This window comes from Podarcis erhardii (assembly GCF_964252035.2).
Source record: "Podarcis erhardii genome assembly, chromosome: 2".
Classification (NCBI taxonomy): Eukaryota; Metazoa; Chordata; class Lepidosauria; order Squamata; family Lacertidae; genus Podarcis; species Podarcis erhardii.
Genome location: NC_138498.1, coordinates 10783599 through 10809216, shown reverse-complemented (window position 1 = coordinate 10809216; position 25618 = coordinate 10783599). Strand labels below are relative to the sequence as shown.

The 25618-nt window shown below is 47.8% G+C and overlaps 2 protein-coding genes and 1 long non-coding RNA gene across 6 annotated transcripts in view; 2 read left to right on the top strand and 1 right to left on the bottom strand.

The window, feature by feature from the left end:
• LOC309334630 overlaps positions 1–24210 on the top strand; it is a 235790-nt gene extending 211580 nt beyond the window's left edge. The window contains exon 2 of the long non-coding RNA XR_014153208.1: positions 23732–24210. This is a non-coding gene — a long non-coding RNA (uncharacterized lncRNA). The remainder of the gene's footprint in view (positions 1–23731) is intronic.
• On the top strand, positions 1501–6903 carry LOC309334602 (THO complex subunit 1-like). Of its 2 annotated transcripts, XR_014153186.1 has the most exons (3): positions 1501–1898; positions 4477–6538; positions 6582–6903. XR_014153186.1 is itself a non-coding variant. In XM_081849071.1 (2 exons), the coding sequence occupies exons 1-2, from the start codon at positions 1565–1567 to the stop codon at positions 4761–4763; spliced, it is 621 nt and encodes a 206-aa protein (XP_081705197.1). In that variant the 5' UTR covers positions 1501–1564; the 3' UTR covers positions 4764–6903. The 2 variants fall into 2 exon arrangements, 1 of the variants encoding a protein (XP_081705197.1); XM_081849071.1 differs by having other exon boundaries at positions 4477–6903.
• The window catches only part of CSAD (cysteine sulfinic acid decarboxylase), a 32749-nt gene continuing 16003 nt past the window's right edge, over positions 8873–25618 (bottom strand). For all 3 annotated transcript variants that reach the window (XM_081848946.1, XM_081848947.1, XM_081848945.1), the window contains exons 7-15: positions 21356–21435; positions 20344–20398; positions 19565–19681; positions 17963–18027; positions 15044–15125; positions 11936–12135; positions 11715–11766; positions 10404–10493; positions 8873–9417 (exon numbers count right to left, since the gene is read on the bottom strand). In XM_081848946.1, the coding sequence (XP_081705072.1) occupies positions 9244–9417; positions 10404–10493; positions 11715–11766; positions 11936–12135; positions 15044–15125; positions 17963–18027; positions 19565–19681; positions 20344–20398; positions 21356–21435 (915 nt within the window). In that variant the 3' untranslated portion in view covers positions 8873–9243. The remainder of the gene's footprint in view (positions 9418–10403; positions 10494–11714; positions 11767–11935; positions 12136–15043; positions 15126–17962; positions 18028–19564; positions 19682–20343; positions 20399–21355; positions 21436–25618) is intronic.

Genomic DNA, 25618 nt, shown 5'->3' with positions numbered 1-25618 from the left:
GCAAGACGAATTTCCCTATGGGCTTGCTTTGCAAGACGAAAACGTCTTGCGAGTCTTGCACGTTTTTTCCCTTTTTTTCTTTTTCTAAGCCGCTAATAGCGCTAATCCGCTAATGGCCGTGCTTTGCAAGACGAAAAAACCGCTAGACGAAGAGACTCGCGGAACGAATTATTTTCGTCTTGCGAGGCACCACTGTACAGCATTTCCAGACATCCTGCTAAAATTACATGATTGTGTAGTCATTTTTTAAAAGAACCCATGCTCTGGCTATCAGCTGTTTTCTGGTAAATGTGGCCTGGAATGGGCTGCCACAGCTGCTTGGGGCTCAGTTGGCTGAGCTGAAACTGGCTGATCCGAGGCTGGTGTAAGTTCAAAAAGGGGTCCTTCCTGTTCAGCTCAGCTACCTTACCTGGCAATCCAGTGTAGAACACTATTTTAAAGGCTGGTTTTCCCTTGGCAAGGGACATGGGTGGCGCTGTGGGTTAAACCACAGAGCCTAGGACTTGCCGATCAGAAGGTTGGCAGTTCGAATCCCTGTGATGGGGTGAGCTCCCGTTGCTCGGTCCCTGCTCCTGCCCACCTAGCAGTTCGAAAGCACGTCAAAGTGCAAGTAGATAAATAGGTACCGCTCCAGCGGGAAGGTAAACGGTGTTTCCGTGCGCTGCTCTTGTTCACCATAAGTGGTTTAGTCATGCTGGCCACATGACCCGGAAGCTGCACGCCGGCTCCCTCGGCCAATAAAGCGAGATGAGCGCCGCAACCCCAGAGTCGACCACGACTGGACCTAATGGTCAGGGGTCCCTTTACCTTTACCTTTCCCTCCGCCAGGCTTAGAGAGGGCTGTTGCTGAACACACTTTGGATCTGATGTAACATTACTTGAACTGTCACTCAAGTGGTATGTGTATGTTTTGTGATTATGTGGGCTGGGGCTGACCTGCCCTCCACCCCCAATATTTTATTCAAGTTGGCACCCCTTGCGAGTCCAGTCTGAGGTCACTCCTCGCCCTAGCGGGAGATGCGCCGGGCATTAAACCTGGCACGTTTTGAGCGCAAAGGGCGCAAATTGAAGCACTTCCCCGCAATTCTTTTCAGCTCCAGAGCTGGAGCTCGCGTGCAGATCCTTAGACACAAACGGCTTTCTTGATTTCAGCAGCCCAATCTAAGGAGTGGGGGGGAGGGAGCTTTTACTTGTTGCTGCTCGAGACACCGATGAAGAGCTGGAAAAAAAGTCCTTGTTGATCATCAACCACTACAAACCACCCGGAGATCATCCCCATCTACTTTCTGCCCGCCCCTGAAAAAAATCCACCCTAGTCAGCTCCCCTGAAAAAGAAAAAAAAGCACAACTCCCACCCCCGCAGCCTTGGCCCCGCCCCGCCCCAACTTCCTAGACTCGAGGCTGCATCTCCCGTCCCACCAAATCGAAAGCGGCCGCGCAGCAGCGCTGTTGCAGCCCGCCTTTCCGCGCGCCCTCTGCCGCTGACGTCACTAGGGAGGGGATTTCCCGCGTGGTCCTTTGTCTTGGATAAGTGTTTTATCTGGACTGGGCACCCGCTCTTTCCATGGCGGCTGCGAGAGAGCGGTTGCTGCAGATCCTCGACGATCTGACGGACGAAGAGCTCCGCAAATTCGTCTTCTACCTGGAATCCATCCCGGACCGATCTGCCCGAATCCCTCGACGGAAGCTGGAGAAAGTCTCGCCGGTCGAGCTAGCCGAGCTGCTTGCGCGCTATTTTCCCGGGAATGAATTAGAAGTCGCCGCCCACGCGCTGGGAAAGATACCCAGGAAGGATCTTCTGCGGAACCTCCCACGCGACGTAGCAGGGGGCGATCGCCCGAGCCGAAGGGGGACCCCTGCCATGGAAGCCCCAGTAGACCTCGTGGAAGCAGCTCCGGGTGAGTACTGTACACAGGTGGGCACAGCCCGAACCCACAAGGAGAGCTCGGAGCAGGGAGGGGGTAGAGGTTCTGCTGTCTAGGACAGGGGTGCCAACTTGAATAAAATATTGGGGAGGGCGGGTTAGGCCGCCCCGCCCCACCGCACCCCACATAATCGATCATATGACATGGTGCACACTAACTATTTGAATGTGCTTCAACTTTGAGAGGGTCCGGCCCCCTCAAATGTTTTATTGGGGGGGGAGTTGGCTCCTATGGTCCAGGACTCCCATTTTGTCTAGGGCAGGGGAAGAGAAACTGTTGGCCTCCCCGCCCCCCATGTTTGTGGGACTGTTGCTCTCTTGATGCCTGATCTATGCTGGGTGGGGCAGATGGGAGTTGAAGTCCAGCAACATCTGCACAAGGAACTTCCAGGAAAGCAAAACTACTGCACAAGGAACTTCACAGCAAGCAAAACTACTCATACACATAAGTACAGAGGCAGACACTGTGCTCCAGTGTCGACCTAGCCAGGTAACATGCAATTTTGCACTGGATTTTCTTCCCTTATCAAATTATTCCTGGATCTGGCAGGAATTGCAGGTTGCTGCTTAGATAAAGAGGTTGTTGTGTAGATGTAAATAAATACAGACCCAAGTAGCATCAGATCCACATTAAACTCCTGTGCAGATGAGCCCATTCCCTCTCTACTGGGATCTTGGTTTCCAACTGGGCAGGAAGTGGAAGGGTGGGGAGGGAAAGGATAGTCCATCAGGAGAAGGTTTTGAGGTGTGTGCTTTGCCTGTACCCCTCATCTCTTCCTGGAACGTTCCTCAAATGCCCTGGGCGCACCCTTGCTCCAGCATCCATACAGATAAAAAAAAATTCTGGCCTCCAACTTACCGTATTTTTCGCCCCATAGGGCGCACCTAGTTTTTTGGGGGGGAGGGAATAAAGAAAAAAATTTATTTCCCCCCGGTGTGGGGCTGGGGCAGGGGAAGCCCGAGCTTCCCCCGACCCCAGCCCCCAGAACAGGCTGCTATCCGCAAGCCCAGGGTTGCAGGTATCTGCCCGAAGCCCGGGGCGTGCTGCTCAGCGCACCCCAGGCTTCGGGATGCAGGCTGCTATCCGCAAGCCTGGGGAGACCGGCGTGACTTCCCATCGGTCTCCCCAGGCTTGCGGCTATCTGCCCAAAGCCCAGGGCGCGCTCCGCTGCGCTCCCCAGGTTTCGGGCTGCAGGCTACTGTCCGCAAGCCTTGGGAGCCCGGCGGGAACTCCCGCGGGCTCCCAAGGCTTGCAGATAGCTTCCTGAAGCCTGGAGAGCGAGAGGGGTCATTGCGCACCGACCCCTCTCGCTCTCCAGGCTTCAGCGAAAGCCTGCATTCGCCCCGTAGGACGCACACACATTTCCCCTTCATTTTTGGAGGGGAAAAAGGTGCATCCTATAGGGTGAAAAATACGGTAAATCTAGGACTCAGCCCCAGACCAGGATGAGTGGGTGAGCTTCCACCACAGATCTGAACCCTTACTAGAAATTCCAGCTCATATTATCAGGCAGGGATCCTGTACCTTTAAGATCTGCACAACAAGCAGGAATTCACATGGGATAACTTTTCTGACATGGGAAGAACTTCATGGGTTGATTTCGGCTCGTGGTGCAGCTTTTAAAGCAGGAGGGGGCCCTTTCAGATGGTGCTGGAGTTCATTTCCCATCAGCGCCAGGCAGCATGGCACAATGGTCAGGGTGTTGGGAGTTGCAGCTTAACAATAATCTGAAGGGCAGCAGATACCGTACATCTAGTATTTAGAGGGTGAGTGCAGGGGGGGGGGAATTCTTTAAAGGGAGCACTGAGCAGAGCCTGTATGCTTCCCAGGCTCTGCTCAGCGCTCCCTTTCATAAGCCGCGCGGAGCGTGTGTGCGGCGCTTGCAGGCTTTTCCCCGAGGAGGGAGAAGGGCAGCCCATCACTGACGGGTTGCCCTTCTCTCTCCTCGGGGAAAAGTCCCCAAGAGCCGCACACATGCCCCACGCAGCTCTTTAAAGGGAGCGCGGCTCTTGCTGGCTTTTGCAGGAGGTGGGGGAAGGGACAGTTCGCGGCTAAGCCAGAAGCTAGAACAGTGAGAGGGAGTGCTGCGCAGCGGTCTCTCTCGCTGTTCTGGCTTCTGGGATAGCTGCGCAGCCTGCATTCGCTTCATTAGACGCACACACATTTCCCCTTACTTTTTAGGAGGGAAAAAGTGTGTCTTATAGAGCGAAAAACACGGTACCTTTTCCTTATCTTAAAGGCTCATAAAGCGTTTTCCTTGCCTAGCCACTGCCTTGTATCTTGCTTGTTACTTGTTTTGTTATAGACATCTAAATACCCAGAGGAATACACAATATTAAGCAAAGAATAAAAAGGAGGCATTGTTAAAAGCCAAAGCAAAAATCTCAGTTGGGAAGCTTTCCTGTTTGGTTGCCTGGATCTCACCCTCAGGCAAATCATTTTTAGCAAGCTTGCGAGGAGTCCCATCTTGCCAATGAAGCGAACATAAAGCACCATGTTAGCTCTGCTCTTCTGCCTCTCATAATCTTCCTTCCTTCTCGCTATTTTGCAGTGCAACCCAGTCAGGTTTCGCAGCAGCAGCTCATGAAGCTAGCCAGGAAGTTGGGCAGGAAATGGAAGACGATTGCCATCGAGTTCCTGAGGGTGGAAAATTCACGCCTGGAGCAGATCGAAGAGGAGAATCACAAGGACATGGTCATGCAAGCTTTCTACATGCTTTGGGACTGGAGGAACCGTGAGGGAGGGAAGGCCACTGCAGCCAATTTATACCTTATTCTCAACCAAGATGGAGTGAATCTTGACCATGACGCATATGCGTTCCTGAGAGAGAGTGCCTGAAAGAGTTCTTGAAAGGCAGAACAGTCTTTTCCAGCAACTCAGGCTGTCCAGATACCTTTCCCAATGCAAGTGAACACAGATTATAATGATTTATGTTGACCGATGTTTACGCTCATATGGCTGAGCTGTGTGGGGTGGGTGTTCGAAATCAGCCAAGTGCCCGGCGCATTTTGCACCTGACTATTGGCCACGTGCAGGGACGCGGGTGGCGCTGTGGTCTAAACCACAGAGCCTAGGGCTTGCCGATTGGAAGGTCGGCGGTTCGAATCCCCGCGACGGGGTGAGCTCCCGTTTTTCAGTCCCAGCTCCTGCCCACCTAAGCAGTTCGAAAGTACGCCAAGTGCAAGTAGATAAATAGGTACCACTCTGGCGGGAAGGTAAACGGCGTTTCCGTGCGCTGCTCTGGGTCGCCAGAAGCGGTTTAGTCATGCTGGCTACATGACCAGCATGTCTGCGGACAAACGCCAGCTTCCTCAGCCTATAGAGCGAGATGAGCGCGCAACCCCAGAGTCGTCCACGACTGGACCTAACAGTCAGAGGTACCTTTACCTATTGGCCACTTGCAACCGAGTGGAGATACCTGGGTGCCAGGATGGCACCTGACATCACCACCTGAAGGTGCATGCCTGGGGATCATTGGATCTTGACTGTTTTCACATACTAATACCCCATCCTGTAGAATTCTATCAGTTATATTTTATCTGCTCATTCTGTATTAATTCCAGGAACCAAAATACTTTCCCCATACAGCCTGAGCAGTGAACAACTTTACAGCTAACTGTTGTAACTTGTCTTCACTTACCCTGTGCCACTGCCCTGGTCACAGTTGTGAAGAATATTTTTACGTTTTGAATGGCCCCTGTCACCATTGAGAAAAAAAGGTCGGAATAGGCCAATATATATGTGGACTGTCCCTGGATCAAGTGACTTTTCTTCCTTAAGGTCTCAAAGCTCTTAACCTAGCTCAAGGTTGTCATCTGAACCAGCCAGATGCTTAACTGATAATCAGTCACAGTCAGTGCATCCTTTGAAAAATAAGACTTTAGAGCTGTCTTGCCCCCAAAATGGCAACTAGACATTCTGTTTTGGCAACTCTAACCCTGGTTTAAGGAGCCACTTGGCGCCTAGCTTATATATTTGAGTTTCTAACACTGGTTCTGGTGCACAATAGTGGTAGACACCTTGCTGAGTGAGCTCTGCTGCCAAGCCAGCTGGGGAGATTTCCACAGAACTGAACAACCACCCCTCTTTTTTCAACAAAGATGGACTCAGGCTCAGTTGGGAGAAGCAGGGATTGCATAGACTGAGGAACGTCTCTAAGAATGGAACCTCTCTGGAGGAGAATTCCATTATAATACTTCTGAAAGTGCCACAAACACCCTGGCTGCCATTATACCAGGTCATCCTTATGAAGGAGCTTATTCTTACTCTGTTTTAATATGTGCTGGATACCACCCAGAGTGGCTAGGGCATGGGTAGGCAAACTAAGGCCCAGGGGCCGGATCCGGCCCAATCACCTTCTAAAGCTGGTCCGCGGACAGACCAGGAATCAGCGTATTTTTACATGAGTAGAATGTGTCCTTTTATTTAAAATGCATCTCTGGGTTATTTGTGGGGCTTGCCTGGTGTTTTTACATGAGTAGAATGCATGCTTTTATTTAAAATTCATCTCTGGGTTATTTGTGGAGCACAGGAATTTGTTCATTTCCCCAAAAAAATATAGTCTGGCCCCCCACAAGGTCTGAGGGACAGTGGACTGGCCCCCTGCTGAAAAAGTTTACTGACCCCTGGGCTAGGGAAACCCAGCAAGATAAGCAGGGTATAAATAATATAATTATTATCATCACAGAGCAATCAAACAGATCTTTAACTGAGCCAGTGTGGTGTTAGTGGTTAGAGTGTCAAAGTAGGGCCTGGGAGACCAGAGTTCGAATCTCCACTCAGCCACAAAGCTCACCTTGGGCCCAGTCACTGCCCCTTAGCCTAACCTACCTCACAGGGTTGTTGTGGGGCTTAAATGAGATGGGGGGCGGGGGGAGAACCATGTACACCACTTTGAGCTCCTTGGAGAAAAAGTGTGGCTATAAATGCAATAATCTCAGCTTAAGGGGCTGGTGTTGTTATCTCAGAGCTCTTCTAAGGGCCTAGTCTTGCAAATTGGTTATTCTCAACGGCAGGTCTTCTGACCTGCTTCAGATAAAGATGGCCTGGGGACATGATATGAGCACAGAACCAGGAGAATAAGCCATGGCAAGGCAACCATCTTCACACCAGGGATACAGGAAAACAGCCTCAAGATGGTGTTTGCTGGCACTACAATTTTTATGGGACGGGGCTCTAAACTGTGTTAAGGTGTGGGTTCTGTGGCCCCTCTAGTAGAAACATTTTGGGTCTCTGTATTGTATGAAAACTATTTTCTTTTTCGGATGCGGTGACAATAGTTCTGAGTTGCAACAAGATATATCGTCACCTGAGTTAGGTCTCTTCCTTTTAGTCGTCTCTCCTTTTTTTCTTTTGGCAATGGAATATTCACCAGCCGACATTGTTATGCTATAAATAAATAAATAAAGACTGAGCTACTTACCTTTCCTCCCAAACCTTCCTCTGCTGGATCCCTCTCCGCGGCTGTCAACAATGCTGACCTCATTAACCCCGTTAACATACAGAGTTAATGCTCCACCACACCTCAAAACACCACAAAACACTTATCATCCCACCAACAATTATTCAAAAGAAACACCCCACTGTGACTCCTGCTGCTGCCGTGCTGCCGGAACATGATTTCTGTTCTCAACCTGAAGCACTATTCTGGGTTAGCGGAGTCTGTAACCTGAAGCGTATGTAACCTGAGGTACCACTGTACTGAGTATTCTGGAAGGCCAGCAGGTTGTTAGCTTTCTACAAAAATAGCACAAAACGTGGGCACTGGTCCCACGAAGATACAGTAGTGTTGGTTTTTCTGAGCATCGATGGGCTGTTTTGGAAGAGAATATAAGGAGAGAAATAGCACTAACGTGGCTGTTTAATAAACAGAGAGCCACTAATTAACCAATCCTGTTCAAAACTTAATGTTCAAGTGAACAAACTGCTGCCCTATAATGAAAGAAATGGCAGCTGGATCCCAAAAAATTCGGAACCATTCCAGGAAAACGGGGCATCTGAGAGCCTTTGCTCACTCCTGGCCTTGAAAGCGGGCAAAAGGGGTGAGGAAGTTGTGTTATACCAAAGGTCAAGACCATGGGCTGTGTTTAAATCAATGAATTTTCCGGACATATCCAGAATGCTGCTGTCTCTAGCAGTGTCTGAGCGGAAATCGGTGTTTGGGCGAAAATCCGGATGTATGGCAGCCCATTTATGGTAGTGCCAAAAAAAGCTCGACAATTTTTCTGTCCAGATTTTCACTGTTTGAAATATGGCACCCCTAATCTATGGAAGTCACACTCATTAATTTCAACTTGTGAGAATGGACTCAGCTACATTAGTCAAAAAATGTGTTATAAACATGCAACACCAGATGGCGATGGAGAGCAAAAAAAATTCTGTGCGGATTTTTACATAGTGTTTCTTTTTCTTTTGTTATAACAGTTTAATTTCTACTTATTTATAACATTTTTTCCTGTGCGTAGATGCACCCTATGACTAAGGTTGGACCCAACCCTGCCTGCTCATCTAGCCTCGCAATATCTACTGTGGGTGGCTGTGGCTTGCTTCAGAGTCTCAGGCAGACACCCCCCCCCCCCGCACCACTTCCTGGTTCCGTTTTTAAACAGGAGACACCAGGGGCATTCTGCAGGCCAAGCGGAATTTGTCTTGGACCTCAAGCTCAAATTTAGGCATGTGTTGATTTCTTTCTATTTGATAAGTTTCCCAGCTTGTATTTTACGTGCATCAGACCCAAATGCAACACTGAGTTTAGGCTGGAAGTTCCTCGGAGGCAGGGACCTCTGTTTTTCGTTATCAAACTCTACAAGGTCACCGAGGGTGCTCCATGAAGCAAAGCAAAAAAGCATTGCTTTGTGGTTGTGGGGTTTTTATTAAAAAACAACAACACTAGAAAAAGAGGGGAATGAAAACAATTTTTAATCAAATTCTCGTTTTAAAAGAGAAAGCAAGGTTTGTGCAAGCAGGCCAGAGAACGGGTCTTTGGGGTCTTTTGTTTTTCTGCAGCGGGCTGACTGTTGCTTCCTCCTCCATGTCTCACCTTCCACTTCCATAAGCTCCTTGCAGCAGCCTCGGCTGTTCCCCTTTCTGAAGAAGGAAGGCCAGTGGCGTTCCAGATATCATTGATGTTTATGTGAAGAGGGATGAGGTGAGAATGGGGGGAAGCGAGCTGGAGGCCCTGGCGAGTTGCAGCTTCTGCTGCTTCTTGTAAGGTTTGCAGAGGGAGGCGGTGGAGAAAGAAAACCGAAGGCTCCTGGATTTCAGGTGTAAAGTCCCACCCGCATTGCCAGAGGGTCCAGAGAAGGGGGCCACAGAGCTGCTACAGGTCTCTTCCGAGCCTCTCGATCTCGTCAAGGAAGAAGTCCAAGTCCTCTCGGGTGACTGCAGGGTTAGTCACCACCTGGCGGAAGAAGTTGACTCTGTTGCCGAGTGGCTGGTAGCTCACCATCATGGACCCTTTCTTCATCATCCGCTCCTTGATCATAGGAGCCACCTAAACCCGGGCAAAGAAGGAACCCAGTTTCAGAGTTTGGTTGGACACTGGGACGCAGCACCCACCCAACCCAGTTTAGAAGAATGAGCACATGCACAATATCCACGGCCTCCTGTCAGAGTGGACCATTTCCTTTACAGCAGAGGTTCTCAACCTCTAGGTCTCCAGATGTTGTTGGACTATGACTCCCATCATCGTTGAGCTCTGGCCTAGCTATCTAGGGGTGATGGGAGTCGTAGTTCAACAACATCTGGGGACAAACAGGTTGAGAAAGGCTGCACAGGATTCTCAACACTCCCAGTATATTTCCGAGCACAATTCAAAGTGTTGATGCTGACCTTTAAAGCTTTAAATGGCCTCGGCCCAGTATACCTGAAAGAGTGTCTCCACCCCCATTGTTCAGCCCGGACACTAAGGTGCAGCTCCAAGAGTCTTCTGGCAGTTCCCTCACTGCAAGAAGTGGGGTTACAGGGAACCAGGCAGAGGGCTTTTTGGTTGTGGTGCCCTCCCTGTGGCACACCCTTCCATCAGATGCCAAGGAAATAAACAACTATAGTCATACCTCGGGTTGAATGCGCTTCGGGTTGAGCACGTTCGAGTTGCACTCCGTGGCAACCCAGAAGTAACGGAGCGCGTTACATCCGGGTTTCGCCGCTTGCACATGCGCAGACGCTCAAAATGGTGTCACGCACATGCGCAGAAGCAGCAAAAAGCGACACACGCATGTGCAGATGTGCCGTCACTAGTTACGTTTGCTTCTAGATGGGGACAGGGCTCCAGAACGGATCCCGTTGGTATCCAGAGGTACCACTGTATCTGACTTTTAGAAGACACCTGAAGGCAGCCCTGTTTAGGGAAGTTTTTAATGTTTGGTGTTTTTAATATTCTGTTGGGAGCCGCCCAGAGTGGTTGGGGAAACCAGCCAGATGGGCGGGGTATAAAGAAATTATTATTATTATTATTATTATTATTATTATTATTATTACCTTGCCCAATCTCAGACAGTAATCTGTGCATCCCTCCTTCCCGCGTAGGTTGGGCGGCACGTACCAAAAGCACAGATTGATGAATTCCGGCTAAAAGAAAAGAGGAACAAGACATCTTAAGGGAAGTGTTCAGGACTATATTTCTCCTACACACCCATCCCCTGTGAAGTGCGAAGTTCTGGGGGCCCTGGTTTATATTTCAATAGCATGCACCCCCTATCTGCAGGGGTGCATCTTTATCCTGTCAATCATCAGGTGTCTTGAGAGTTCAAGCCAGGCTCAGGGTGACCTCGGATCTTACTGCTGCAAAGCGCAAAGATTATAGATAGAAGTGACCTGTTTTATAAGGTTTAGATCTCCATGCTTGGTGGCATAGGATGCCCATTGTCTGGCGGGTGGGCATGTTTCACCGAAAACACCAAAGAAAGATGCCAAGGATCAAATTTGTTCGACAGCTTTGGTGGTTGATTTGATTGCAGGTGAGGAATCAGCCTGCAGCTCCGAGTGAAGAGTGTGTGCTTTGCATGCGGAGTGCTCTGAGTTCAGTTCCTGCCTTCTCCAAAATAACCTCAATGAGGACTAGTAAAGGTCCCCCCACAAAGACAGCCACACTGCTTAAGGGCTTGAGGAATCATTGGTCCAACATTACAAACGACACCTTTATAGGTGTTGTTTAGTCATTACCGACTCTTTGTGGCCCCATGGACCAGAGCATGCCAGGCACTCCTGTCTTCCACTGCCTCCCGCAGTTTGGTCAAACTCATGTTGGGAGCTTCGAGAACACTGCCCAACCATCTTGTCCTCTGTCGTCCCCTTCTCCTTGTGCCCTGCATCTTTCCCAACATCAGGGTCTCTTCCAGGGAGTCTTCTCATGAGGTGGCCAAAGTATTGGAGTCTCAGCTTCAGGATCTGTCCTTCCAGTGAGCATTCAGGGCTGATTTCCTTCAGAATGGATCGGTTTGATCTTCTTGCAATCCATGGGACTCTCAAGAGTCTCCTCCAGCACCATAATTCAAAGCATCAATTCTTCGGCGATCAGCCTTCTTTATGGTCCAGCTCTCACTTCCATACATCACTACTGGGAAAACCATAGCTTTAACTATAGGGACATTTGTTGGCAAGGTGATGTCTCTGCTTTTTCAGATGCTGCCTAGGTTTGTCATTGCTTCATAGGTGTAAGACTCGTCAAAGAATAGTGAAAATCTCAGCAAGCCTAGGGGCGCCCTTCTGTGTCCTAGGGTTGAGCCCTACCACTGAATACAGATTCTGAGACTGAGGCCTGTCGAGTCCTGGAGCTCAGGCACATCTTACCTCTATCACCAGCTGAAAACCTTCTCTCTTCTTGATCTCATCAGCCAGGTACCTAGCGGAGGGAAGAAGGAGAAGGCCAGGAAACTGGGATGAGTTCTGTAATATTCACCTGCCGGCAACTAGGAAATGGAGGTGTCATCCTGATCCCCTCGGCTTTGAGAAAGAACAAGTTGAAAGGGAGACCACCCACCCCGCTCCCACCCTTACCCCGCGAGGCGCACCTGGTCATGGCGAAGGCCCTGTCGACTCTCTGCTCTAAACCCCTGGTGCCATTGGCCTTCCACATCAGCCACAGCTTGAAGCAGTCGACTTTGCGGCCACACTGGATGGTCTGGTCCCCCCTGTCGTAAGTCCTGTTGTAGAACTTGTCGGTCTGGAATAGGTAAGTGGCTTCGGCGCAGTGGCATCTCTGCAGCAGGCCCTGCCAGGGAGCAGAAGCCAAAACAGAATTTATAAAAAAAAACATGTTCCTACGTTCTATTGTAACATATTCCTGCCTTTTCCCGCACGGTCCATTAAAATGGCTTTTGTTCATTCTCTAGAGGCCCTTCTTCGCATGTCTCTTCCATTAGAGGCCCAGAAGGCATCAACATGAGAGCAGGGACTTTTCCGTGTTGGCACCCTGCTTGTGGAATGCTCTCCGCAGGGAGGCATGCCTGGTGCCTTCATTACATATCTTTAGCCGCTAGTCAAAAACATTCCTCTTCTCTCAGGCCTTTGGGTACTTAAATAGTCTATGGTCTTTAAAAAAATAATTGTTCGTTATTATGGTATGTCATTTGTGTTTCTATAGTGTAAACTGCCCCGTGATCTTTGTATGAAGGGCGGGATTGATATTGAATAAATAAATAGCGTGGCTTTCAACCACAGTTAAGATAAGAAATACACAGGATAAAACCATGAGATTTTTTTAAAAAAAAAGAAAGATCAGGAGACTGAAGAACTTTTGGGACTGGAGCAAGACCAGGCTTCCACAGGGAAAAACAACCACCACAATATGGGACACACTTCCACAACCTTGGGCACTCCAGATGTTTTGGACTCCAAATCCCATCATCCACAGTCAGCATCATGTTTTGGAGTACAGTTCCCATCAGCCCTAGCCAGTAATATGCAGATGATGGGAATCGTAGTCCAAAACACCTGGAGGCCACTGGGTTGGGGAAAGCTGGTTGATGGAGACAGCTGTTTCTCCGCATCCCAGCTAAGTGCAGTTCGAAAGTGGAGAGGACACAAAGCGAAGTGTCTCCACAGCAGATCTCAAGGACTGCCTCGTCCCTTATGAGTCGGGCTACTCTTAATAATAATAATAATAATAATAATTTTTTATTTGAATCCTGCCGTCCCCAGCCGAGGCTGGGCTCAGTGTGGCTAACATCACAAAAACAACACAATGTGCATAAAAACAGACATCAATTAATTCTCTTTGAGAAGTCCTGGTCTGGCGGTGGAAGTGGGACCTTGCAAATCTGAGAGACAAACATCCACCCTGCATGGGCCAATGAGAGCTCACTGAGACGGGTAGGACTAGGGCCATGTGTAGTCAAGAATTCAACAAAAGCAAAAATCTGTCTGAATCTAAGCTCCAATTTATTTTTTAAGTGTCTATCCCTTATGATTGCAATTGGTTGCTTCAGAGTCAGGGGGCACCTGGGGACTGTTTGCCTTAGTCAGAGGGCGGGTGCTTTGGGATTCTTCTGCATAGCTCCCCCCTTGAGATAGCTAGCAGAAGCACAATAAATTCAGCACAACCAATAAGCAAATATATGCAAATCTGTATATATCTTTGCATAGCGTACATACACACAGACCTCACCTTGACTTTTGGGTGGAGGCAGGAGTGGACAGGGCCACATTTCCTTGGGGGTGATCTGTCAAGTTCTCAAGCTGGTTGTGAGTGGGAGGCCAAAATGAGTGGTGTGTGGGGCCACAAACCAAAGTGTGGCATGCAATCCACTGGGAGCAGTCAAATACAACATTCTTTGTTTTCCTAGAGTGGACATGCAAGGGGCTGTTGGTCCAGCCAGTCAAACTTCCTGTTACACCTGGCTGGAGCATCCTTCCTTGCATGTGACTAGTGGGTGGGCGTGACCTTTCCAGACCAGGTAAAAAGACAAGGCATGCTGCCACTCCCTCTCTTCCTCCATCTTCCTTTCGTCCTGCGAACTTCCTGGACTGGCTGCCAGCCAAGCAGTCCCCCAGGTCATCACCCTTATGGGGTGACCTTTTTTGTATAGGTTTGTAACTTAAAGCCTAAAGCCTGCCTTCAGGGATCACACTGTGCTCTGCCTGATCGTTAGTCAACTTTCTTTTTATTGCTTATGAATAAGACTGTGGTGTCTTTATTCCTTTAGGAGGGATTCAAGGGGTCTTACCAGGAAATATTAGAACACATTTCAATCTGGACAAGCCAGATTGAATTGCTTTTTGCCCGCGGACTGTCTCGCCAGAGTGGTGCATGCTCTAGTTATCTCTCGCTTGGACTACTGCAATGAGCTCTGTGTTGGGCTACCTTTGAAGGTGACCCAGAAACTACAACTAATCCAGAATGCGGCAGCTAGACTGGTGACCGAGACCACATAACCACATAACACCGGTCTTGAAAGACCTACATTGGCTCCCAGTACATTTCCGAGCACAATTCAAAGTGTTGGTGCTGACCTTTAAAGCTCTAAATGGCCTCGGTCCAGTATACCTGAAGGAGCGTCTCCACCTCCATCGTTCTGCCCAGACACTGAGATCCAGCGCCGAGGGCCTTCTGGCAGTTCCCTGCTGCGAGAAGCCAAGTTACAGGGAACCAGGCAGAGGGCCTTCTCGGTAGTGGCACCTGCCCTGTGGAACGCCCTCCCACCAGATGTCAAAGAGAAAAACAACTACCAGACTTTTAGAAGACATCTGAAGGTAGCCCTGTTTAGGGAAGCTTTTGATGTTTAATAGACTAGTGTATTTTAATATTTTGTTGGAAGCCGCCCAGAGTGGCTGGAGAAACCCAGCCAGATGGGCGGGGTATAAATAATAAATTGTTGTTGTTGTTGTTGTTGTTGTTGTTGTTGTTGTTGTTGTTGTTGTTGTTATGAAACTCACACGAATTTGCAACCAGTTTCCTGCTGTGTACAGGGGGGATGCACTCTGCTAAGCAAAGGAACTTGCCAGCACAAGTTAGGAAGGATATTAATAAACAATATATCCTCTCCTGCCACCCTCAACATTCCAACAAAAAGTGGTTGGGACACTGCCATCTCTTTTCTTCATTTTTTCCCCCTTCCTTGCCACTCACATGACATTAGGCCAGTTCCTTAAGCTGAATTATCCCCAGCCCAAATACCTACCGAGTTGTCTCGGAGCAGGAAGGCAGAACACTGTAGCCCAGTCATAAGCATTTTGTGGGGATTCCAAGCTACAGAATCTGCCCTGTGTAGGGAAACAGAAGAACAACGTTATCACGGCTTGTTTCAACACGGAACATATCCTATCCTAATATGCAAGAAAATGCAAAGCAATGTTGTGGGAACAGGAGGAGTAGGGAGAAGAAAATCCAATGCTGCAACGTAAACAAGGCTCTTCCAGAAGGAAATGTCTGTCAGTTCGACCTTCATAAGTCAGGGCTTACAGCCCTGGGTGAATTTTGAGAATGCCCCAAATATATATTTTACTTATTCCTCCATTGTTTGGACAGACTCAGGCAAATGCTAACAGTATCAACATTCACCAATGGCTCTTTAGGCATTTGCAGTCGTTTGGAATGATCAATACATATACTTTATGTGGCTGTTGACATCCACTGTAACAGTAAGGTGCTGGTGGAGGTCTTCAGGCAGGAGCGATGCCACCAGCACTCTGGTCTCCCAAACAAGACTCTGCCAGCTAAAAGTGCCCTCTGTGCTGCAGAACTGTTGTGGGCACTGCCATCTGAGCCTGTAGCATGAAGGTGGTCAGTTGAATTCACAAGCGAATGTAGATACATAAAAACTTTCCATCAAAACCAACTTGTCATGCTCAACAGCAATATACATTCACTCACCCTAAGTGTCTGGCACCTATCTGTAACACACACACACAAACACACAAACACACACACAAACACACAAACACACAAACACACAAACACACACAAACACAAACACACAAACACACAAACACACACACAAGTTAAATAATGGAGGGAGGGGAGAGAACAATTGACAACCACTCTGTTAGGGAAACTATATGCTGTTGTCATAAATTAAAACTTATTTTTTGTTGTTGTTTTTGTTCATTTGCATATTTCTGCAGGGGGTTAAGGAGCCCAAGTTTCATCCTTCATCACCATCGTTCATTGTTCAGATATCAAGCCTTCCAAATGCTGGCTTATCTTGCCAGCAGAGTCTGGATGTTATTAGCCTCATTTAAATTAAAAAATGAAGCTTTGCTAAACCTTTAAAACATATGCCTTTCTTGGTCAAAAACTCAACAGCTTTGTGTATGTTAATGTTTTCATAACCGTTAGAAGCCACGCCAGGCTGTACCAAGCCTCTTTCAATGAGACTAGCCCCATATCTGACCTCCAGGCTATCTGTGACTGGATCTCCTGCTTTTGACCCCTCTCCCTGCCCAATGCATGTTTGCCTGATCTAGTGCCTGACTTCCAGCCTGCCTTGTTACTGGCACCGGTTCCTTTGACCCATCCTGGAATTGGACCCCAGCAGCAGCCTGTTGCAAAATGATGCCCTGGACTTGACAGTAATGTTATGAATGAAATATATTCGGAGTAGAGAATGGATTTCTTCTCTTTATTCAGCTCATAGTGGTGAGGAGGAATGGATGTTCCCCCAGAATGTCTGCTTTATATACATTATTTACACAATGGGCCCCACGTGATTGGCTAATTCCGGGATTCACCTGTAGGCCAATCAGGTTGCAGATTCACTTCCACCTGGAGCTGGATTGGGTGGCTCCTGTGGACCAGTCAGACTGCTACATTCTGGACCCTATTGTTCTAGGACCAAACAGACTGCTGCATTCTGAATCCTATTGTTCTAGGACCAATCAGACTGCTGCCTTTTGGATTCTATTCAACTCAGTACATAACAATGAAGGACATGAATCAGGCCAATGACAAGCAGTGGCTTTCCAGGGGGGGCAGGTGCCTTATCTGAAAGCTATTGGGCTGCCGATATATTTGGCCCTGAACAGGCAGCCTCACATACTACCTGTCACAGGGCACCAGGGATCTGTTATGGCAGGATCCAGGGCTCCTTGCTCTCTGTGCCAGCTTGCCAGGCAAGGGAACTGCCCGCCATTTTGTGGAACTCTTGTGGACTCCCTTTCCTTGGAGGTTTTTAAGCAGAGGTTGGATGGCCATCTGTCATGGATTGCTTTAGCTGCGATTCATAGGTGACCCTTTATGAGGGGATTAAGTATGTAGGGATTCTACTTGGCTGGTCCCATATAAAGTTGCTGACTCGAGACTGGCTGCTTGGGTATATGCTGAGCTGCTTCACCAGCCCATGCATCCACATTTCCGATGTGGGGGTCAGGTGGGATCGCTATGAGGAATTATGAAAAATGGAACAAGCCATTGTGTCCGCAGTGAAAGCATTGCGTTGACTGGGCTTGGGTCATAGACAATAATTTCTGATCAAATCCCACAAGCCTCTGCATCTCTGCCATTTTCTCCACTGCCCATTTCTCTATGCCTGACAAGCACGTATAAGCATTCTGAAACACAGACCAGGCATCCTCAGTACATAAAGATAGTAGGTTACTTTGATGTACCTTTTGTTAATCTTTAGGTAGATCTTAGGGCCCAGAAACAGAGTTTCACATGGAGGTGATAAAGATGCCTAATCTTTCCTTGCCATCCTTCCTGTCATGTTTACTGCTTGTTTATGACCTCAGGGGTTGCTGAATGCATTCCTCCTTTAGTCCTGTTTTATTTACCCCAGAATGTATGCATGCTCAAATTAGCTCTCTGTAGTTTTAACTTTAAGTTTGTCCCACGTGGGGTTTTTTTAAATGCTCAGAGGAAATCTGATTGGTTCTTACGAACACTGTGTAAAAAGTTCTTTTGTGAATAAAACGACCTGGGCCAAGGGGTGGAGAGATTATTATTGACACTTCTTCCCAGAGTCTTGCTGGTCAAGCCTCGTGTGTATTTTATTAATCAGAGTCCAATCCTTCCTTGCTTTTGGGACGCAACATTCCAGCCCTTGCATCACCAGTCCATTGGTATACAGCTCAAAGCCCACTGAAGAGTAAATATTGCCTACCTCTCGACCCCATTCAGAAGATGCCGGTGCCTCTGCGAGAGGAGGGCACTGCCACCCCATGCAGCCTACAAGAGAGTGACAGAGGCATATCGGTCATTAAGAACCCATCTGGGCAAAGTGTGCCAACGAGGTGCTCGTGTGGTCAGAAATCCCAATCTGAAAATACCTGAAGAGCATAATTCCAGGGATAGCTGACCAGTGATGGAATGGGAGTCTTACCCCTGTTTATGCATTTGATCTGTTTCATCGTGGCATATCTACTGAGCACGAGAGCTGGTTGTGGGACAGACCCACAACTGTCCCTATGCCACCAACAGTTAAGGCATTTCTAAGGGCCTGTCTAGGGGACGCAGGTGGCGCTGTGAGTTAAACCACAGAGCCTAGGGCTTGCCGATCAGAAGGTCGGCGGTTCGAATCCCCGCAACGGGGTGAGCTCCCGTTGCTCGGTCCCTACTCCTGCCAACCTAGCAGTTCGAAAGCACATCAAAGTGCAAGTAGATAAATAAGTACCGCTCCGGCGAGAAGGTAAACGGCGTTTCCATGCGCTGCTCTGGTTCGTCAGAAGCGGCTTAGTCATGCTGGCCACATGACCCAGAAGCTGTATGCCGGCTCCCTCGGCCAATAGTGAGATGAGGGCCGCAACCCCAGAGTCACGACTGGACCTAATGGTCAGGGGTCCCTTTACCTGTACCTTTACTCTATGAGGGCTAGAAACTTGAGGGCAATCACAAGCTCCAGATGAAAGCATCTCATGACACTGAATTCTGCCCCCAAACCCAAATTCTGGACTTACTTGGAATGATCACAGATATGAAGAATACATCCAACCCTTCTTCCCAGCCTCCCCCCCCCCCGCCTTGATTTTTGTCCCTCTTCTACCCTACTGCCTCTTGGATAATAATTAAATAGCAATCACCCTACAAAGCAGGTTGTCTGCTACATCTATGCACGACTGATTCACCGCTCTGGTCTTTCCTCAATAGGGGCAGGTTAGTCTGTTGCGTCCCTGCATCTGCAGCACGCAGTCGCTTCTGATGCAGAGACATGACAGAACAATTCATCCTAGGAGGTTACCTGTTGCACCTCTGCCTGGGCCCAATCTTGCAACTACATCCTGAAAGGAACAGGTTTGTGAGATCATCCTCGGACCAAAAAAGTAAAATTGCATGGGGAAAATGATTGTGACATTAGTTTTTCCACATGACATCAGAAATCAATTCCGTGGACATGAATCACTGGTCCAGATCCAAAGAGACCTGTGTATGTACACAAAGGTCGCTCTGTGCGTGCAGGAAGAAACAGCTGCTTTTACCTTTCGGCTGCAGCTCCTGTCGACTCCCTGAATGCTACTTCAGGAGAGGTTTTGGGGAGGGAGGAGCAAGGGACTGTGATAGCAAAACCACCTCAGCTGCCAATATGTCAGACGTGGACCACCTGTCTCTAAGGACCATCTTCTATCCTTGATCTGGGTGGCATTCAGGGTGTAAAAGACACAGAACACACACACCCCTCCCCATTTTCTCTCTCACACACTTATAACAGGCACCTCCTGCCATCCCCAAGGATCTGTAGGGCCCCAATCCCTCAGTATGCTGCACTTACATCAACGTGAAGCCAGATCTTGTGCCTTGCGCACACTTCCGCAATCTCAGCCACAGGGTCGAAGGCTCCCAGGACGGTGGTGCCACAGGTGGCGTTGACAAAGAAGGGGAATGCCCTCTGGAAAAGAAGAACATCAGGAGCACGCATTGGCAGACGGGAAGTATAGCTGGCGCAGGCTTTGCCAACCTGGTGCCCTCAGGAAGTTTTGGACTACAACTCCCATTAACCCCAGCCAGAGCAGTCTGGGTTGGCTAGAGCTGATTTTCTGCAAACATTGCAAGGATGTTGTGTCTCCCAACACGCCCCCCCCCCCCCACACACTATGTCTCTCTCTGATCATGTTTGGTAACAGGTTAGCCACCCCTGTTAACAACAACAATTTATACCCCGCCCATCTGACTGGGTCTCCCCAGCCACTCTGTGCGGCTCCCAACAGAATATTAAAAACACAATAAAACATCAAACATTAAAAACTTCAGATGTCTTCTAAAAGTCAGAGAGTTGTTTATTTCCTTGACATCTGACGGGAGGGCGTTCCACAGGGCAGGCGTCACTACCAAGAAGGACCTCTGTCTGGTTCCCTGTAATCTCACTTCTTGCAGTGAGGGAACCACCAAAAGGCTCTTGGAGCTGGACCTCAGTGTTCGGGCTAAACGATGGGGGTGGAGAAGCTCCTTCAGGTATAAGTAGGCAAGTCCTCAGAAATAGAGTGGAGCATTGTGAAGGAAAATGTCCTGTGCTCCAAGTTTTGCCCCCTTCGCTGCCCAGAGGAAACCTACCTCAGATTTGGCCTGGTTGATCTTTTTCTCCAGATCAGCAGGGATCATTTTCCCCCTGGAGAAAGAAAGCATTGGCAGAAGTGAGCCTTAAGACAATCCACCTCTAGAACCAACCTATGCAAGGAGCAGAATCGTGTGGTGCATGTTTGCCCTGGGATGTGCTATTACAGGCTGCAGCAGGTATAGAATCTCATGGTCAAATGCCTCCCTGTTTCAAAATTCCCTGTGCACACAGAAAACTAGTGCTTTTCAGGGAAGGAGTTCTAGGCTAGCCCTCTCTGTGAAGCATTGCTTTTCCACGTCCAGAAATATATTTTTCCTAAGGGGAAGCACTGAGAAAAAGATCCCTTACCTGCAATCCGAAATGGCAAAATTTTCCTAAGGGGAAGCACTGAGAAAAAGATCCCTTACCTGCAATCCGAAATGGCAAAATCCACATATAGCTGTTCCACATTAGCTTGTGCAGATCAACCACTCAAGGATGAGCCATTCAACCTCTTGGGAGGCCTGTTTTAAATCTCTGCCAACTTTGTCTCAAAGGCAATGTGCAAAGTGACACAGTGGATTAAGGACTTCTTAATGCAATTCTAGGCCCTGTGTTAATGCACTACCTTAACCTTTTCGGAACTTTTTGTCATTGGAAAGAATTTGAGGGAAACATCTTTTCCGTCTTGAGGACTAGAAGAGAAATAAAAATAAATCTTTGGTTTTCAGGGTGCTAAATTCTATCCCCCCTTATCAGCTCCTATGTTAGCTGCGAAATCACTGTGTACCTGTCTATGGGGTTATAATTTTCCATTAAGTATTGGGGAAGGGGGAGGGAATCTGGAAACAATAGAAAAAGAAAAACACAGATAAGCAGTGGTATCTCTGTCCTTGGGTATTTTCCAGGGGAGGCATCTGTTAAAGGTGTATTTGGTAGGTAAGTATCATATCTCAGGGCAGATTATTTTATGAGGTGGAGACCCGGGCCTGGTCAAGTCTCACAAGGGTTTCCGATGGAAGCTCTCACTTTTCATCAACAGCAACAAGGTAGATGTTGTCTGTGCCAATTCCCAAGAAAGCCGCTCCCTTCTGGATGGAGTAATGGCACTGGAAGAGAAGCCAGAAAAAGAGGGAATTAGAGGATACTACTACTACTACTACTACTAATAATAATAATAATTTATACCCCACCCATCTGGCCAGGCTTCTCCAGCCACTCTGGGCGGCTTCCAAAAAAATATTAAAATACTGTAATACATCAAATATTAAAAGCTTCCCTAAACAAGGCTGCCTTCAGATGTCTTCTAAAAGTCTGGTAGTTGTTCTCTTTGACATCTGGTGAGAGGGTGTTCCACAGGGCGGGCGCCACTACCGAGAAGGCCCTCTGCCTGGTTCCCTGTAGCTTGGCTTCTCGCAGTGAGGGAACCGCCAGAAGGCTCTCGGAGCTGGACCTCAGTGTCCAGGCAGAACGATGGGGGTGGAGATGCTAATTCAGATATACTGGACCGAGGCCGTTTAGGGCTTTAAAGGTCAGCACCAACACTCTGAATTGTGCTCGGAAACGTACTGGGAGCCAATGTAGGTCTTTCAAGACCGGTGTTATGTGGTCTCGGCAGCCGCTCCCAGTCACCAGTCTAGCTGCCACATTCTGGATTAGTTGTAGTTCCTGGGTCACCTTCAAAGGTAGCCCCACGTAGAGCACATTGCAGTAGTCCAAGCAGGAGATAACCAGAGCATGCACCACTCTGGCGAGACAGTCTGCGGGCAGATAGGGTCTCAGCTTGCATACCAGATGGATCTGGTAAACAGCTGCCCTAGACACAGATTTGACCTAGGATACTAGCAGAGGCTGATCCATTTGGGGCTAATAAGACACTGGCCCACCAACCATAGCCTATTCTCGGCAAACACCCATCTGTGGGTCTTCTAACAACCAGCCCACTGGGTGGCACTGCCTATCAGCTCCCACCTCTGCAGTCTCAGTTTTGCCCTTATAGAACTTAGCAGGGAGGGAGATGGTGACAAACGTAGAATTGGTTGGCTCTGCCTGTCATCGGCTCTCTGGCGCCACCTCCTGTTGGCCTCCTGGCTTCTGCCCTAGCAGCACCAATGGGCATCAGCCACCATGGACTGATACTACCTCTATTGGAAGCTGTCTAATACAGTGGTACCTCAGGTTACATACGCTTCAGGTTACATACGCTTCAGGTTACAGACTCCGCTAACCCAGAAATAGTACCTTGGGTTAAGAACTTTGCTACAGGATGAGAACAGAAATTGTGCAGCAGTGGCACAGCGGCAGCAGGAGGCCCCATTAGCTAAAGTGGTGCTTCAGGTTAAGAACAGTTTCAGGTTAAGAACAGACCTCCAGAATGAATTAAGTTCTTAACCCGAGGTACCACTGTACATGGATAGGCAAACTAAGGCCCGGGGCAGGATCCGGCCCAATTGCCTTCTAAATTCGGCCTGTGGACGATCCGGGAACCAGCGTGTTTTTACAGGAGTAGAATGTGTCCTTTTATTTAAAATGCATCTCTGGGTTATTTGTGGGGCATAGGAATTCATTCATTCCCCCCCCAAAAAATAGTCCGGCCGCCCACAAGGTCTGAGGGACAGTGGACCGGCCCCCTGCTGAAAAAGTTTGCTGACCCCTGGTCTAATACAATTTGATCATTTGGGGTCCATTTGAAGCGATTTCCCTTAGCTCCGCCCCCCAATAATTATTTAATGTTATTGATTAATAAACTGCGTTGAGAGTGCTTTTTTAGAAAACTCAAGAACAGGCAATCAATGAATTTTATAAACAAACACAAGCACAATTAAGCTATGATGGCACATCACCAGAAAACAGGGCACGCTATAGGACAAATGAGGACACCACGTATTAGCATAAAGCTTGCATATGGTATAAATAGATACAAATATGGAAATGACTGCTATGATACTCAAGGCAGCTAGAAATCCTTAAAACGCCACATGCAAGTATCAGCAAAATATTCAACAATACATTGTAACTTCAAAATGGGCAAAATATTTAGACGTAGGAGAACAGCATTGGAAACGAGCGAGGTCCCAACTAAAGCAGAATGGCAACTTAAACTGATGGAATATGGGCAGCTTGCAGACTTAGAATATAGAATAAGAGAACAAGAAGAACATACATTTAAAGAAGATTGAAAAATGTTTATTGATTATATGGGGGGAAATTGTGCACACCTGAAAACGTGGGCAGCATTAAGATAAATCCAACAGTGTAAATAAATTTTGATGGATGTAATAATGGAATACAGAGGTACCTCGGGTTACATACGCTTCAGGTTACAGACTCTGCTAACCCAGAAATACTACCTTGGGTTAAGAACTTTGCTTCTGGATGAGAACAGAAATTGTGCTCCGGCAGCAGGCAGGCTCCATTAGCTAAAGTGGTGCTTCAGGTTAAGAACAGTTTCAGGTTAAGAACACACCTCTGGAACAAATTAAGTACTTAACCCGAGGTACCACTGTACAGTGGTACCTTGGTTTACAACCACAATCCGTTCTGGAGGTCTGTTTGTAAACCAAAACAAGTTGTAACCCAAGGCGCACTTTCGCCCATTTTTTTGCCCTCCAAATTTTTTTTGTTCATAATCAAAAAATAAATAAATGGGTTGTCATCCAAAAAAAGGTTGCAAACCAGGACACACACTTCTGGGTTTGACGTGTTTTTAATCCAAAGCGTATGCAAACCAAAGTACTGAATGGTTTAGTTTATATAAAATATGCATGGATTTTTGTTTGTGCAAAATGAGCCATAGAAAGAGAAGAAGGGAAGTCATTGATACTTTAAGGTTGTTTAAATGAATACTCTAAAATGTAAAACAGAAAATTTAATAAAAATTATAGGGCAGGGGAAAGAAGTCGGGGAACAGCTGGCTGCATTCCAAGGCTCCTTCTTGACAACTTTAGCCTGTCTCCCCTCTGCTCTCCCAGTGTAGCCCCAGCAGCCAAAGCCATGTGTGAAGTGAAGCAGCTCCTGAGTGCGTGCAGATATTGGCCAGCCCCAGAAATCCAATTAAATAATTTATTCAAAAGAAGTATATGGTAAAGAGGAAGCAGCAGGGGAGAGCGAAACCACAAGTAAGCAGCTCAGAATTGAAATAAAACATTATACTAGAATATTGGTTTAATCCTTCACTAATCCAAACTTAACATTAACACTGGGATTTCTCAATCCTTCCGCTAGACAGACTTAATCAGTAACTTGGCTTCTTCACTTATAGATGATGCAGGGCTGGGTAATCTTAAAATAACAGCCTGAGGATTGCATAACTGTAGCAAAGGCCCTACAGCTGAGAACCTATACAGCACTCTTCCCCCTGTTCCACTTCCAAGAAGACCTCAGGTTTGAGGTCTGGGCAAGGCTGAAGCCACAGTCACAACACCCACACATATGCACCAGTGCTGGAACTGGTCTTGTCTGGGATAATACAGAAGCCATCATAAAATTTGCTTCTCTTTGGAGAAGTGGTGGCCAATCTTTACCAGTGATAGAAACTCAGACACATAAACTAGGGATCAAATAGCACCTTAAACCTAGGTTATGGTTGCCACAACAGAATGTCTATCTGTCCTCGAGGGTCGCTTCCAATGCTACACTTTTATGATTCTATTATCTCAACTACATTGCTTGACTCTAGCTTTCTCAAACAACCATTCACTTGTCCTAGTATGCAAGAAAGAGAAGAACACACACAGTGGAAATGGGAATGGCATTAACTATGGACTAGGGCAGGGTTTTTGAAACTGTGGTCTATAAGTTCCATAATAATAATAGTAGTAGTAATAATAATAATAATAATAAATTTATTATTTATACCCCGCCCATCTGTCTGGGTTTACCCAGCCACTCTGGGCGGCTCACAATCGAATACTAAAAACACAATACAGCATTAAACATTAAAAACTTCCCTAAACAGGGCTGCCTTCAGATGTCTTTTAAAAGTAGAGTACAGTTGTACCTCGGGTTACATATGCTTCAGGTTACAGACTCCGCTAATCCAGAAATAGTACCTCAGGTTAAGAACTTCGCTTCCGGATGAGAACAGAAATCGTGTTCTGGCGGCACGGTGGCAGCAGGAGGCCCCATTAGCTAAAGTGGTGCTTCAGGTTAAGAACAGTTTCAGGTTAAGAACGGACCTCCGGAACAAATTAAATACTTAACCTGAGGTACCACTGTAGTTGTTTATTTCCTTGACAACTCATGGGAGGGTGTTCCACAGGGCGGGTGCCACTACCGAGAAGGCCCTCTGCT